Source organism: Convolutriloba macropyga, chromosome 7, assembly GCF_964194025.1.
Source record: "Convolutriloba macropyga chromosome 7, txConMacr16.3, whole genome shotgun sequence".
Lineage (NCBI taxonomy): Eukaryota > Metazoa > Xenacoelomorpha > Acoela > Convolutidae > Convolutriloba > Convolutriloba macropyga.
In genome coordinates, this window is record NC_134474.1 from 6,832,072 (window position 1) to 6,848,909 (window position 16,838).

The 16,838-nt window shown below is 35.6% G+C and overlaps 3 protein-coding genes across 4 annotated transcripts in view; 2 read left to right on the top strand and 1 right to left on the bottom strand.

Annotated features, from left to right (window-relative positions):
• Nucleotides 1-45: 45 nt before the first annotated feature.
• Nucleotides 46-9,991, top strand: LOC142342577 (tetraspanin-5-like). 2 transcript variants are annotated; one of them, XM_075393953.1, is made up of 4 exons: nucleotides 46-168; nucleotides 2,950-3,102; nucleotides 6,999-7,593; nucleotides 9,513-9,991. In XM_075393953.1, exons 2-4 carry the CDS (start codon nucleotides 3,012-3,014, stop codon nucleotides 9,856-9,858), a joined length of 1,032 nt encoding a protein of 343 aa, XP_075250068.1. In that variant the 5' UTR covers nucleotides 46-168; nucleotides 2,950-3,011; the 3' UTR covers nucleotides 9,859-9,991. The 2 variants fall into 2 exon arrangements, with proteins under 2 accessions (XP_075250068.1, XP_075250067.1); XM_075393952.1 differs by having other exon boundaries at nucleotides 2,965-3,102.
• The window catches only part of LOC142342575 (glycogen phosphorylase, muscle form-like), a 246,640-nt gene continuing 233,522 nt past the window's right edge, over nucleotides 3,721-16,838 (top strand). The window contains exon 1 of the mRNA XM_075393949.1: nucleotides 3,721-3,730. The gene's annotated coding sequence lies outside the window, so the exon portion shown is untranslated. The remainder of the gene's footprint in view (nucleotides 3,731-16,838) is intronic.
• LOC142342570 (uncharacterized) overlaps nucleotides 14,767-16,838 on the bottom strand; it is a 65,748-nt gene continuing 63,676 nt past the window's right edge. Inside the window, exons 19-20 of the mRNA XM_075393944.1 lie at nucleotides 16,061-16,728; nucleotides 14,767-15,629 (exon numbers count right to left, since the gene is read on the bottom strand). Of these exons, the coding sequence (XP_075250059.1) occupies nucleotides 15,447-15,629; nucleotides 16,061-16,728 (851 nt within the window). The 3' untranslated portion in view covers nucleotides 14,767-15,446. The remainder of the gene's footprint in view (nucleotides 15,630-16,060; nucleotides 16,729-16,838) is intronic.

Sequence of the window (16,838 nt, forward strand, 5' to 3'; positions counted from 1 at the left end):
ATGCTTTCTTTAGTTTCGTTTTCGAGAATCATGATTCAAGCTGTGGTTTGTTAGTGAACATGTTTCTTCATTTCAGATACGGTAAATCATGTTATTAATGCAGATATTCTTGAGTATTTGATAGTGTCACAGCTCCACGGTTCGGAGCAGAACAGTGTTGCCACCCGCGTATGAATCTGTTTCTTTCACCCTTTGTTGAAACTTCAAATGGTCATTTTGTTGTACTTTGTTAGCAAATTTTGAGAGCTGACGCTGTGCAAAATTTCTTTCCCAGAACTTGTTGTGATGGACATAAAAATGACTGTAAGCGTGAGCCCGAGCTATTCACAGGGGAATTCAGATGCACTGAAATGATTTTTCTTATATGATTTGTCCTATTGCGCTCTACAAAGCGTGAACAATAAATAGTAATCGTAATAATTTCCAATTTTGAACCTAACTACCTTTGGAACTAACTACCTTTGATTGGGGACAGATATAATTTTGAAGATATGCGCAGCATCCCTACGCTCTGTTTTTTCCGGGCTCTTTTCAAGGTCCATTCAATGAACTACTGACTTTTTCCACTGAAATCTTTTGGTTCCGTTTAAATCGTAAATGTTTAATAGCCTCTCAACGACTATTATTTAGGCGCTCTCCTTTTTTACAATTCAAAAGTTTGATTTGTATTGGGGCACTGTTTTAAGATCTGTTCACACGTTTTCATGATTGTTGAAGTCAAATTGAGTAGATTTTGGTCACGCCGAAACAGGAAATGGAGCGAAAAAGCGAGTGCTTTTGCGGCGTGAAATTTTTTCGCTCTAAGTAGAGTGAGAAAACTGTGTTTGAACAAAAATTCGCTTTCTAGCTAGTGATTTTTTGTTCACATGCGGCAATTTCAATTTGATTTTTACTGGTTTTCAATTTTTGGATCGGATTTTCTAAATGGTTTCCCCAATCCATTCATAGTTCATTCTAGGCCTAATTTTTTTGTTTGAACCAAATTTTTCATTCTCGCTTGTGGTTTTTTTTTCTTTGAGCAGAATTTTGAAATGGTTTTCCCAATTCACTCATAGTCCGTTCTAGGTCTGGTTTTTTTATTAGTCAGTGAAAATTCTTTGAATTGTACGTCAGTACTTGTCCTGCTATGTTTTTTTAATTCGCTTTACCTTTTGATCACGTTTTTCGTTTTACATAAGTCACGATTTTCACGTTTGAGTTCTGACTTACCTCACTCACTGTTTCAACTGAATGGATCTCAAATTCTTTCACGCATTGAATTACATAATGTAATGAATACGGTCAATGCCAAAAGAGCAAAGTCAAAAGAAACGTGATAAACATAAACACCATTAAGTCATAGTGCATTAGGTTATCAAAGTTCATTAGAGTGATTGATAGCTGATAGTATTAAGCTTAATACTTTTCAGTTTAGAAGCTGAATTGTGTGTAGGTTTAGAATCTAACTGAAACCGCAAATGAATTAGAACAATTTTTTGAAAAATTATGTCTTTCTATCTCCTTTTTCTTTTTTTGTTTCAATGTGCGTCTAGCGCGTCAGCGGTGGCTACTTTCCGGCAATCTGCCGGCTATAATTCACTTTTTTTAGACTATTCAAGCTGTTTTTTATAGATGAAGGGGCTTATCAGAAACGAAAATTTCCCCTAAGGTTGCTCAAGATTTTTATGACCTCTGTTTTGGAAAAGGAAGGTAGCTGACAAGGAGATTTATTTTTAATCCATTCATTATTCGAAGTATTTGAATTAATTGTGAAGAACCCGGAACGCTTTTCAGTGGAATGAGCAAATTTAATTTTACATAGCTGACAGATTGGAAGAAAGATAGCCTCATTAACCTTTGACTCCCCAAATTAGTGGCATTGAACCAGAAAATCCAGCGAAAATAGTTGATCGGCTATTTCTTAAGTGTCTAAAAAATTTCCAGCGTCTGTGCAGTAAAGGTTTGGTTCGACAAATATGTTGTTATCTGGTTTCAAATTGAAGGCTTTTGAAAAAGCTGGTCCAAAATGTGAAACGCAAAAATCTGAAGACGTTTTTGCAAGAGAACTCAAATTGCCACATTGTATATAGATAGCCTGAAGCTCTATAACTTTCAATAATTTTAATTTTAAAGGATGTTTTAAGCAGTGTGGCGTGAATCTGCAAGAGTGGCTTCAAATTTTGGTCTCAACATTGCGACCTGCTACGCGATTCCCGGTGACATCTACGTCAGGAGTTCGGGTGAAATCGAAGAGTTGTCACAAAACTGACTTTTAAGACCTCAATAGAAGTATAAATACAAACAGTTTTCTGGCAGTTTTCGGGTTTTTAATTCATTTGAAATATTTCAACTTAATGAAATTTCATTAAAAAGTAGCAATGTTAGCTGAGGCAATCTTTTTCGAAACAGATTTATGGGACGTTCTAGGGCAATTTTCTCTCTTTTATCTCAATAGTTTTGAGATATTTTATTGCTCTCGAACGTACTAGTTTGAAGCAATCATTGTATGTGTCTTTTTATGTAAAATTTTTGCTATTGCATGTTTTGCGCTTTTGTTCTAGAACATTTCTTGACTTCTCTAATGACTTTTTATGCTTGTCTTCTTCTTCCGTTTTGAGCGATCTCAATTGCTCTCACTCCGAAATAAAATTTGCTTGAATTTATTTGATTGGAGATATAACTGGCCTGATAGCTGAGTGGTTAAGCATGCTGTCGGGAAATCCGGGGGTCAACAGTTCGAATGCCTCCCTTGGGTGAAATTTTTGTCGCTCATAAAGAAAAATTTATCTAGGCTGCATTCCCGGAATTAAATTGTCCCGCCTGTCGTTTGAGAGCAATTGGCCGTCGTTATGTTCAAATTAAGAAAACCGAAACCTGAGCTTGGTAAATGATTGACCGTTTTCCCTTAATTTCCCAAAATACCCTATTAAGAAACCAACCGTGAAAGAAACCAGACCTTGAAAGAAACAGATCTCTTTAATTGAGTCTCTGCCCTTCTTCCCTGTCCTGGACATCATCTCTCTCTGCTCACAATGGCGCCACATCGGAGAAATGGAGGCAGACAACCACCTCCACCACAACAACAATCTATTGACATAGACTATGGTCATCATCATCACCCTGGTATGTCATTTGTCACTCTATTATTATTACTATTATCACTATTACTATTACCACTATTAATATTATCACTATTACTATTATCACTATTGCTATTATCGCTGTTACTATTACCACTTATGTCAGGTTAACTGGCGCTTTTTTGTGATCTGAACTCTCGACGTAAACGGAATATATCGATGTAAACAGAGCCGTTTTCGTAACCCATCTATTGTTATCAAATTTATTATTACTACCCAGGCAGTATTATTACCCAAGTATAATTACCCAATATAGTCACCACTTTTTACCTTTGGAAGACAACATGGGTGCTTTTGGATATACCATTTTAGTACATCTTAAGATTTACTAATGATGATGGCTAATGAACTGAAAATGTTTCACTTCATGTTACACCTATGAATCACCTTTGATCCTATCACCCAATTGCTGACTGGATATACTTTTGTTTGTAAGAATTTTTTTTTTCGTACCGAAAACTGGTCAGTAACGAACATAAGGGTATAAAACTAAATTATTGCAAAACTTAACATGAACCGGATTTCATGAAAAAGGCCAGTTGATTTTCAATCAGACGAACCAGTCGTGCATCAATTCTTTAGGTGCCAATAACAAGATCAACTTATTAAATTATCGTAATAATCAACGCGCGCTGGTGCTATATATCGCCTAAAAGACCTGAAGGTTTAGGTGAAATTTTAGACTGGCTTTAGATGTATTGGTTATAAATGCAGAAATACATACTACAGTAGACGGCTCGGATATTTGCTTATCGCTGCGGTTCAATAGGACTATTTGTAATTAATTGGTCTTGAACGAAATTTGAAGAAATTACTGTATACATGTGTTTCTGTTTGTATGCAAAGTTTTCGCGTGACCTTGTTTGCGCTTTTGTTCTAGAACATTTTTTGACTTCTTATATGGCTTTGTCACGCTTGAGGTTCTAAGTTGCTTTCATTCTGAAATAAAGTTTGCTGCTAATATAAAAGCGTTTATTGTTGCGGCCCCACTTGTGGGGGGAACTATATACTCAAATGGTTTTTTTGTTCAGTCAATTTTAGCTGATCGATATATTCATCGTAGAGAAATGTTTGGTATCGTTAAAAAGCTCGTCCAGCGTAGATTTCGGAATTGTAAAGATTTTTTAAATTTTGTTTTTTTTTTCGAGGAGTTATCGAGTTTGAATGTTTTGTGTGAACACCTGATATTTGGTATGGTTTTGTTCGCTTTTAGCGTAATTTTGTTCAAATTAAGATTTTTTCTAGAAAAATATTAATTCAAAATTACATTTTATGCTACAAATGAAACAATTTTGCGTTTATATAACAGACCAAAAGGAGGTATAAGGCTAGTTTTTGTGTCATAGGGAAACTTACTATCAAAAAATTCGAATTCTTTTTTAGAGCTGTTTTTACATTTACCATTTATACCATACAAAACCATTTACCATTTCTTTCAAGTCACTTAGAGACTAGTAATTTTTCAAATCAAGGTTCTAATAAAAACAAACTTTATTTACATCCGTAAAATGATGCGCAATGAACAAATAATTCGTTTTCAAGGAATCCCTCGTGATGGCTCCGACTCTGAGTTTTGTAATTTTTATTTAAATTTTGATTTTCTTTTTGAGCTTTTAATAAAATTCTCTAGTCCTGTGGCATAGACGCGTTGACTAAGAGTGCAATAGGTTTCCTAAAAAGCAGTTAGTGAAACTAGTAATTTGAGTGGACAGCTAATGGCTGTTAAGACTTTAAAAATAATTTTTTTGAAATTTGTTTTTCAATTTTAACTGATCTTAAACTTCTTCACTGAACTGTAAGTCAGTCTCACTATTGAACGGACCCCCTTGGTTTCTACAGCAGGCAAAGACAAGGTAATGTCTTCGAGGATGTCTTCTCGAGCTTTTCTACTGAATTTTTGGTTTCTGCCTGTATTTGTTGTCGTTTTTCATAGCCATACGACTTAATGTCATGATTTCATGATGAATTAAGCATGACAAAATTAGTGCCTGCCCCGTTTTGTTAGAGAATAATTTGAAACTAAAAAGTTTTCTCTGAAAAGTTCATTTTTTAAAGGTTCCGACACTTTCCTCTCCCAATTTTTTTTTTTGCGGTTTTGACATGTTTTTAGTTTTTTTTCTTTATTTAGTAATAAAATGCTGAGAGGTCTCGTGAGCTCCTAATTGATTGAATAAAGTTACTCGATGCAATCTGATAGCAAATTGCTTTAACGCTTATGAAATTATTTGTTTTCAAACTTTTTGTTGTTATATTTGTCAGATTGTATCTAATTTTCATCATTGAGAGGTCCCATCCGCTTCCTTGTAATTCAAAAAATAACGTGTCTATTGATATTACGTCGTAACTGATGTTTTGCTTGTCCGACAATATGCGTTTTCATAAAAGTTTTGTGAGTGGTCAATATTTCTGTTTCTTTTTCTCTTTAAGAATATTTGCGTAGTAACAGATCCCAATGCTGTTCAAATGAGGTCCCATTGAACATATTTAGTCTTTCAGTATCATTGTAGTTGAATCAGTTTAAATAACAATTGAATTACAAAAACATAATATTCAGATAACAGCGAATGATTTTAATTAATGGCTTCAATAATTTGTTTCGAAAATTGTTTGTAGTTTTTTCTCTTTATCTTTGGTCCATTTCCATGGCTTAGTATAACCAAAGACAGACCCTATTGGTTTCCTAATGACTTTTTACTAAATTTGTTGAGATTTTACTCATCTGCTTGATAGTAAACCAGAAAAAAATTGTGCAGTTAAAAATTTATCTGATTGTGTTTTGAGGTTGTTACTAGGTGATTTTAAGGTCAGTTTTTGCCGTAATAAAACATGTTTGTTTTTGCTTATTTTTTGGTTTTGTTTTTTTACCGTAGTCTCATTAATGGAAAATCTCGTGAGCACTGTAATTATGTATGGCAATATGCATTTTTTTAGTTTGTAACAATTTTTTTGACCTCAAATATCTATTTTTGACTATCTCTGTTGTTGACAGTTAAGTCAAAAATGTAGATGAGCTCGGGTTGGAAGATCATGTGCAAACGCACATTAATGAGCCTCCTTTTTAGCGAATAAGAATCTAACCCATGTAGCTTAGAGGCTGCAGCCATTGTAGCTTTTAGTGGTATCCTGGAGGTCGGGTTTGAACCCCTGTCGGGTGGGTGTTGTTTTGCATCCATAAAACATCTCTAAGCTATAACCACCTATAAATTAAATTGCCCCGCTTGTCGTTCGAGAGCAATTCATCCGACCTTAGACGTTTTTTATTTATATAATATAATAATAATAAATTTCTTTAATGGAGATGAACAACAGATAATATGGGTATTATCAGTATTATTTTTAGAATTATCAGACTAAATTTGTTTTCAGTACCAACGATTCAATTATTCGAAGCTTGAGTCTTTGTTACTGAAAACAAACTTATTATTAGCATTATTATTTACATCTGTATCAAAGAATCACATCAATTTCCAAAATTAACGTTAAAATGAAACTTTTTATTGTTGTATTTACATGAAATTTTTGTATGTATAGAAAAATCGTTTTATTCAAATTCTAAATTCGTTTTTCTTGTGCCTATAAACTTAGGATGCAAGGGTCCAGCGAATGATTTCCGGGAAACATGAGCATCCCCCATTTGATACTCCCCTCCATTGAAGTCAAAAGGTTAAGGCTTCAGAATACTGCATTGTGCGAATATATATTAATTGCATTGGTTAGTCCCGCCTCTATTTATCAGGATACGCAAGATATAAACGTGCAAAAAAAATCGTTTGTAGGTTTTAAAAAGTATGTTTGCAAACAAATATTTTGCCCACGCGGAATTGAAAAGTTATCCAAATTTTTGGCTTCTGGTGCGAACTTTTTTGTTGTTGATCTTAGGCCCCTCATCATCTCGAGCACATCATCCACAAAGTGGCAGAACATCCAAACAGAGATCCCAGAGACGCCAAAACAGCAATGGTCATTCTTCCCGACAGCAACGTGTCCGACGCGAATCCGAGTCGGAAGTGGGTTGCTGTATGAAGTACTCTTTATTCGGCTTCAATGTGCTATTCTGGCTACTCGGCGGACTTATACTTTTCATAGGCCTGTACGCTTTTATAGAAAAACGAGGCCTGATACAAGACCTGGAAAACGTCAGCAACGTGCACTTCGATCCCTCTTTTGCTTTGATGGTGCTTGGCTTCATAGTATTTGTGGTAGCGTTTCTGGGCTGTATTGGTTCCTTACGTGAGAACAACTGCTTTCTTTGCATGTTCGCTTCAATATTACTAATTGTTGTAATTGGAGAGATCACATCAGGAGTGTTAGCCTACATGTATAGAGATTGGGTGAAAGACAACATGAATAAACTGATTTTGCAAAATATCAAGGAGTACAGGGAAGATCCGGATCTGCAGGATATCATTGATGGTATCCAGAGTGAGCTGGAGTGTTGTGGAGGTCAATCGGCCGAAGACTGGGATAACAATATGTGCGTATTTTCCTACTTCTCAGTCATTTAGGTACAATATGTATGGTACCAAAAAGCTACGTACACTGCAGATTTAAAAGCAGTATAAACATCAAATAATATATTTTGGGTTCAAATTTGTTTTCTAACAACGTTCCATTGCTAATAGATTTTTTAACGTCTAACAGTGAGTTTAGGGTTTCATACAAGTTTTTAATGAGATTGCGTCAATTTGGTTCCAAACTTCTTACACTTGTAAATTTTCCCATAAAACTGTTTGTCTTAGTGGCTATATTTTTCAATTGGATTGAGATCTGGACTATGTTCCAGCCTTTCCAGTTCCTTCTACTTATCTTGCATTATCTTGTTGAAAAAAGGCCCTGAAATTGCATTTTCTTCGTTATTATTCAAAATTTCCGAATAATTGACAGCGTTCAGCTGCTTGAACACCGAATAAGCATTTTTCGTTCATTCTCTCAGAAAGGGAAAGGCTTCCTAAACATATTGATACACACCACTTTGAACGAAAACTCTTTTTCTTCAAAATGACTTTTTTGCAGCGTTTCTTGGAAGCACTACCTAGTTTTTGAGAATTCGTCTAACAACCTTTAAAAATTATATCAGAGCAATAGAGAACATTATTAGTTATTAGTCACTCTGATTCCCTTCAGTGATGTTTTGGATCTTCTAAAACATCATCTAATTTTTTATAATTTTTTTACCACCTTGGCTCTTGATTTTTGGCCTCGAAACTCTTTTGTGTGCATGCTGTGCACTGGATCTTGATTTCAAGTTGAGTTGTTTTGTGAAGCCGCACAGTGATAGCTAGGCCTATAACTGGCCTTCTCTTGATTTTTTATTTCGTCAAAATTTGTGTTACGACCATATGACATCACAATCACTTCAAAGCTGCTTTTTGTTCATTCGTTTATGCAATTTCAACTGAATTGCGTGCGTGACGTCATTTTCCCTCCTATTGGAACCATTTTTTGTTCATCTGCGTGAAGTTGTTGGTCACGCGTGACTTACCTTGCTCTTAAAAATGACTTCCTGACTCTGAACTGACTTTTCTTTGCTTTAATTCATAGAGATAAGGCGAAGTGAGTGGGCGTCACTCTAACTGGAGGTTATTGGAAATCGTTTAATATAAGCAGCAATACCTTAAACAGATTTGTAATCAAAATATAACATCTCAGTATTCAACAAAAAAGAAACTTTTCTTTGGTCTGTTTCTTTTACTATCTTTTTGAGACTACAGATTCGAATTTATTACTGCTATTTTTTGGCGATCTGCCAGCTATGTTGTTTTTCTCATAAAGTTTCGATCCGACATCTCGTAACGTAACAAGTTGGAAGACAGTGAAAGAACAGAGCGGAGTAACCATCTTTTCGACGGAGAAGTTGAGAATGAAGTCTCTCACCATTTTTCACGCCTTAACGCAAAGCATGCTTATGTAGCACAATTCAAAAGCGTAAACTGTTTTGACGTAGTTTTTGGTAACATTTTTGTTTTTGGTTTTTTTGCTGCGTATTTTGTCCATAATTTTTTGATCTAGATCATGGGTGTAGATGAAAATTACAGTCTATATTTATGCAATTGAGTAAATTAATATGAGACCTCCATGATCTCATTATTACGTGCACGTTTCGTGTTTTAAGCAAGGTTATGTGACTCGCAGAAGTCACTTGGATATTCTGACTTAACATCTCGAATCGAATCTCTACGTGGTTCCCGATAAACGCCAGAAGTTCTCAGTGGCTGCAAGCTGAGTCGCGTAACCTGGAAATAAACCCTTGTTAAAGGAGCCAATGTAGGTGATAGCAGTGATTGTCATGTTACTTTGCTTGTATCAGAGCATTATACCCAACGCCAAAATACGATATATGCAATACCTTTATTAATTTATACTCAATATTTTACCCAGCGCGTTTTGCCCTAGGTACTTTAATTGCACGGGCACAGACCGGGACAACCTCATCCCAGAAGCATGTGGGGTTCCTTTCTCGTGTTGCAAAAGAAGCGACAAGTCTGCAGTCATTAACACACAGTGCGGATTCGGAGCCAGGAACGAACAGAACTTTAACATACACAGCCAGGGATGCGTGAAGAAAATGGAGAGCTGGATTAAGGAGAATTTAGTACCAATTGCGGGGGTGGTGCTGTTTATTCTTCTGGTGCAAATATTTGGAATATTTATATCTTTCACCCTAAAGTCAGATATCAACAGACAAAGGTCTAAATGGTTAAGTAGCGAACATCATCGCTACACAGCTAGACCCAGGTGACATTTTGTGGCAATTGTTATATTATAAATAGTTAGTATCGATTTTTTATATTACTACTATTAAAGTATTACTAATGACAAATTTTGTTCATTCTTTTCTTGTTCACCTCGGTCGCTAATTATCAAAATTGAAACAGTCCTCATTCTTTCATAAATTTCAGGGATTTCGCGTTGTTTTTTATCTCGCTTGTAAGTAAATAATGAACATAATTGCGAAATAAACTTGGCCTTCGAAGCTGTTTTCGGCAAAAACAGGGGGTAGTAAAGCTTAGTGGGGTTTCTTTCGGTATGATTCTGTTCAATAATGTTGTAATGATACTTTTCTTTGGAAAATAGTTTCTGTGAATAAAATTGAAATAACTTTTTCAATCTTATTTCTTGAACTATTTAATTTTGAACTTATTTTTGAATCTTTTTGAACAATAAAATTAATCATTAAATTTAATTGAAAAGTAACCAAGCAATTTTCAACTCATGGAACAAATGAAGCCTTTTTGAAGTAAAATTTTTGTCAAAAATGCGGCAAGGATGAATCTTGAAGAAAGAGAGTGAACAAATGTGCTATACTAATTGATGCAAATGTTACATAACCTTCCTCATGTTTTCTTCTATTATGTCACTCTATAACTGTCTGTCTATCATGGTGAGCTTTGCCGTCTCCTTAACCTCTAACACTGATCAGAAGGGTGCCAGGACAGCAAATAGAAAGTTTATAAGTTCCGTTTAGTAAATATCGAACAATTGGAATTACAAACCAAAAACGGTGTTGCACTTGTTTCAGGGATAAAATTTAATTTATAAAAGTAAAAGGGATAAAATTTAAGTCTCATGGACCTAAAATATCCGGATCACAACCAAACAGTATGAGGAATAGCCGCGAACACTGGTCTGCTTGGGCTCACAGTCTCTCGATGTTTAAAACTGTGACGCGTTTTTTTTTGTGTTGCTCTGTATTACGTTAAGAACCAAGCCAAGACAAAATGAAATAAGCAAACGCAAGAAATAATAAGTTAACTGTTACAGTTGAGACAAGTATTAGTCATTCCGATTTATTTTGCTCTATAAATCGGAATTACCAATAATTGCCTTGAATGTGACAGTTAAAAACGTGATTTTTCTGAGCATTTTTATAATTGTTTGACAAATTTGGCCCAGCTTGCAACCCATCTGCCCATTGTTGTTTTCTCTTACTAGGTTGCAACCTTTTTTATCTCTTCTGATCAACTAACTGTCCATGCCCCTGTCAAAATTGGGCTTAATTGTTTAACTGATATAAATCATGAGCAGTATTGATGAGATGTTTATTTTTGTTCAAGTCTCTTTGTTGTAAAAGCTTAAATCATTTAGTAGTGTAGGTTTGTAGATATTCAATATACTTCAATCTTTCTTCTGAATATAGAGATTGCTGTAATATCTTTTGATCTTAAATTTTCCATTATCAAAGATATTAAAATGCTTCCGTGAGATCCCCTACTTGAACGATTCGCAGATACAAATTGCCAATTGGGGTATGCTGTTTCATGATTTCTGTTATTTTGTCAGTATTTGATCAAAATGAAGCAAGCGTTTGCTTTATGGCTTGATCGCTTTTTTGCAGTATAATCAGCTGCGTTTAGTTGTTATTATCCCGGGTTACTCATCATACAAATTTCTTTGTGGTCATACTAGGTCATTTATGATTTGTATGATTTCTTACTAGTCATGCAATGATTGTACTAGGAAATACGTTATGATTTTTATGACATTATATATGATCCTTGTATGACTAACAAATGGCGACCCGGGATGGTCGATCATTTTGTGGCTGCACGCTTTGACTGGGGGTGTTTGGAGTGTACTACCCCAAATGGCCCGCACCACAGTGGGAGTATGGTTTTTACTCCCCTCAATGGCAAGGTAATAAACAATTCGACTGTGCGGAGAGGGGCGTGAGACAGAATCCAACTCTTTAAAGCGTTCCTTGATAATAATCTAGAACGCTAGCATCTGTATTTTGAATTACTTGAACTTAAATGGTTCGAAAAAGTATCGTTCAGTACTTTGTTCAAACCAGCAAAGCTGCCGATATAAGATTTTGGAATTTTATCTGATCAACATCTTTTATGCGCCAACATCAGCGAACTGTTCCCTAATTATACGTTTTTGTGAAATTTCTAAACTTTGGGAATATAGATGCAAGGTCCCATTTTTTCTACAGTGACATTTGACGTTGAAGTTAATTTGACTTGGTCTATAAAGATTTCGATTTAGGAAAAAGTTCAAGTTCGAATCTTTTCAATTCACATTTACGTGTTTTAATCAGTTTATTTTAAAGCAAATTTTTATAAGCTTATTGAAAAATCTGAAACTTAGCTAACTGCAGTCACGTTTCATGTTGAAAAGGAAAAACTGAATTTCCATAACCACATTGGATAATCGTAATGCGGAAAATGTAGCGTAATTTTACTACGTAGTTTATAATATAACAACAGAAATGCTTTTTAGTGTACAACAGTAAGCTAATGTTAATCATAAAATCATTACGATCTTTATGAGAATCGAATGTCCTTCCAAGAAATCTGATCCTGTATTACATTGCTTGGGTCACTCAATAACTCGTACAAATAATTTATAGCAATTTTTGAACTCTTTTTGGATTTGCAGAAGCTTAGGTGCGGCAAAATTTTGTTCTGCAGAATTATTCGTGGACGATTAACGCTTATTCGGCAAACTTGCGATCTACTTTTTGCCTGGCGTTTAGTTTTGGGCTTAAGACAAAGGAAAGCGCTTTGCTTGGCGTTTAGTTTTGCGCTGTTTGTGTTTATCGAGCTTTTGTATAATAAGCAGCTCTGTAGTTCAACATATTTGTTATGGGTAGGATCAAATATTTCATTTTTAAATACACACAGCCGTCATATTTTTTCCCGTTAAAATAACCTTTGACAGCTGCCCAGTTTAATTGAAGGTTGACAGAAGAAAATATTCTTTATCAAATTTGGCAGAAGTATGGCAGAAGTATGGAGTATTGTAGATACCTTAGAACAAAACTAGCTTTTGGCGTTTTTCTTTCATTTATTAAAGGAACCCAGTCTAGTAGGGCATATAAGGTTTTCATTCCTTGCGCCAGCAGTTCGGCATTGAATATTAGTTTGCAATCGCGTATAATTTTCTTACACTTTTATCAGTTTCCCCTTATTTGGATGGGAATGATTTTGTTTCAATGCGGATTTTTAGAGTAATTTCTTACTAAAAATTAAGGAATAGCAGACATTAACGCTGAATCATTTATGCAGTTTTGTCAGAACTTTTAAGATCTCTTTAATTTCGTAAATCATATTTGTCATCTTTGTGGTTTTTGAAACGCTAATTCCGTTGACAGCTTAAAATTTTTCAGACTGTGCATTTATTTGTTTTTTAAGTCATTATTTAATTTGTAATTTATTTTAACGGCACATTTTTCCAATCAATTTTAGGCATCTGCTGATATTTAGACGTTTTTTTCTAGTCAGAGCTATTCGAAGCATAGAAGAATCGACAAGTATCGCGAGTTATTTCCCTATCTATAAATCTATCTTTGAAGGGCTGTTGGCAGATAGTGAGTGAGTTTGACACCCACTCAACCCCCTCTCCAGCCTCCTCCACCTCACTCAACCCGTGACCACCCGCATGCTCGACCCCGATCCCTGCAATTAATCTTAAGCTATCCTCTCAGCCGCAGCTAGGGACTGACGAAGCCAACTGCTCGCCTGTCGTATGAGAGCAATTGGCCTAACTTTAATCGGTAATGTTCTGAGGTTCTAATCTTTGGGTTTTAATTTCCCTTCACTGTGTTTGCGCCCCTCTCATTAGTGTCCGTAAACATGCAATTAAGCGAACCATAGCATCAAGCTGGATCCCTTTCGTATTGCATTAGTGGTTGCTCTGTTTTGCTCGAAAATGTTTTTGAAGTGTTGTCACGCCTTGTTTTATCTAGAAAAGTGTTTACAGAAGTTTGATTTAACTTCCAGCTTTCTAGTTAGTAGTACTATACTGCTGGTGGTACACTTGATAAGTTTTTAACTGTGGTGTCAAGACAATTGTGTAGAGATGGAGACAAAAGTCAGAAAGTCTCAGCCAAAATACGAAGATCGTGATGAAATTCAATTTTTCAGCATTGTTCTTTTTTGGCCTTAATTTGTATCGGCTTAACCTACGGCTCCACGAATTTTGACTGCCCCTACGGCAACGATCTTTTCCAGGAGGTTACGCAAAAACAGAAAAAGGCATCTTTCGAAAAAATTTTGCAGAAAAATTGCTCCGCGGCTTAATGATTCCTTACTTTTTTGTCTCTTCGTACCCTTGTTTTCAACGAATTTTCAATTTGGGCGGAGGAAAATACGGCAGACGTAAAATTGATTTAAGATTGAAATTGAAACAAAAATTGTTTCAGAGCAACTGAAAGTGTAGAAAATGCTTAAAATTCTTTTCTTTCCGGTGCTTATGAAAAAACGAAATCAACCAAATGAACCTAATTGCTCTGAAAAGTCTTAAATAGGATATAAATGTATGCTGGAACATAATGTGAAATGCAGAGACCTGTGCGGGGTCTTTTTTGTATATATTGAATTGCTCTCATAGAGAAACAACTATTGTAAACGTGTGTCTTTTTTATGCAAATTTTTCGCTTGACCGTTTTGACTTTTCGAGTGACTTTTACGCCCTTGACTTTTTGCGTTTTGCGTGATCTAAAATTTCCTCTCAACCACAATTTCAAGCAGCTGAACTCAATTGGCGGCAATTTAATACTCAAAGTCAAATGAAAAGTGCGCCGAAACTGGTGCCATTTTTCTCCTTAAATCTTAATAGTGGTATATATTAACCTCTAATGCGGTTATATGAAGCCCACTATTGAACTTTTTTAGTCCCATCCCCCCCCCCCCCCCGACTGAAGCAGGCTGCAATTGATTAGAGCTCCCACTAGTCGTTCGAGAGCAATTCTTCCGGCGTTTAGTCGGTTACGTTTTTATCAATGACATCATTCATTTTATGATCTATTCACGAGATACATCGTGTGTTGGGACAATTGTTAACAAGATAGCAAGCTGTTTTCTGTGTAAATGAGACCTTTTATCAATATCATTAAGACTCATTATTTTATAATAATTTCAGAACTGAGTTCTTGTACAAATAAATGTCGGCCGTTAGGCGTATCATCTGTTGATTAAAAATAACTGAATGCAAGAGCCATATATTAAATTAGTGTTCGTTGTTTCATGATAAGGGCAGTTAATTCTCTCAAGCTAAAATTTTACATTTTCCATAACAGGTTTCATAAGTAAAATTATGTTGTAATTTGTTCCTCAATTTTCTAATAAATTCTTGCCTGCTCAACGATAGTTTAGCGGGCATGAGGATTTGAAATCAAATAGAAAAGTATTCTTGTCCTACGCCCCTGGTTGCTGAAATATGAATTGAATGTTTCAGAGCTGTAGAGCACGACCTTCTCTAATGAGATGGTATGTAAAAACTTTTTTATTAAAAAATAAATTCATGAACTGCAGACCCTCTTTTGGTAACTAAATATTAAATCCAAATCATAAATGACCTGGACAAAGTTTTATGCAGACAACTTCAAATATACCACATTTTGAGTGTTGAAACAGAAGCAATGAAATATAAAAAGGATGATTTTGAGTTGATAATTTGTCGGCCATTGTCGCATTCGGGAAACAGTCGTCTCTCTTCATTCCAAGTAGGAACACATCCTCGTTTCTGATTGGCTTGCACTCTCGGCTGGTAGTTGCACGTGTTCACCTGCAAAAGTCAGGAATTAACTTCTATGTCCCGATCTATCCGTTTCAGTGACTGGTATTATCCTGTAGTTAATGGGTGTGGGGGGTGTAGTGGGTTTGTGCAAACAAGTTTGCTCGCTTTGAGAAGACAACTTTCAGTTTCTTAAAAATTTATTTAACTTGGTTACGTAAAACAGGTCAATTAAAAAAGAAGTAGGATTTCTGATCAATCAACTGTAGTTGAGATTTCTGGTCCTGTCTGGCTACTGTCAATGTCCGCGCTCCATTAGAAAATTTAGCGTTATCTCATTATTAAGTAAAAAATACATCATTAAGTCAAAAAAGCGGGACCTTAATTTCTATTGATCCATCCTTCCCTCTAGGAATTTTTCAAGTTGAATTGATTCGACTTCATTAACGTCAGTAATTACGTTTTTCATCTAAAATTTGTACCTTTTCCTCTCGAACTGGTCCACTATCCCGCATCGAAAGCCTCAGTGTATCCTCAAACAACTTTGTCTCATCAACAATTGAAACCCTCGCCTCGTCAATCGGGCATGAACTACCACAGAATCGAGCAAATGAGTTGGGTACACTGACCAACAATAAATTCGAGTTCTCAATTCTTCTCGCGAAGTAAGGCTTGATTTCATCATTGTTGCACGAACAAGTCAAAGTGCAATTTGTAAGGTTTGCACTTTTAAATTGGGTATCCCCGAAAGCGAATTTGATCACTTTTTGTTCACATAATTGCACCTCGTTCGGCCCTAGTTCCAAACTTTCGGCTACCTTCGGCATAAAAATCCAGTAAGCAGCATCGGTTATCAAGTTTCTGAGAACTCCGAACGATATACACTGCATGAAATTGATGAAATTTATAAAAGCTGTTAGCATGTAGCCGATGAAATGTCGAAGCATTTCAGAGCTGGATTGGTAGAGTACTTGTTCGGCATCACAGCTGCAAGTTTTGGTGGTTTTTTGGAATCTGTGGTAAAATCCATCAGTGACCAGTTGATTCATGAGACAGGGGTCTTTGTTGTACAGATTGATACCCACGGGGTACATTGTTTGCAAGTCTTCAACTAATTTGTATCCTTGTGAGTTGAACACTATGAAGCCACCTGTGAATTTTAGTCAATGTAAGTTATAGATTCAAGTTACAGATTTTGAGATTATAGATGAGGCCATTAAGTTGTTTTTTTTTTTGGTTCTGATGATCAGTGAGGGTATA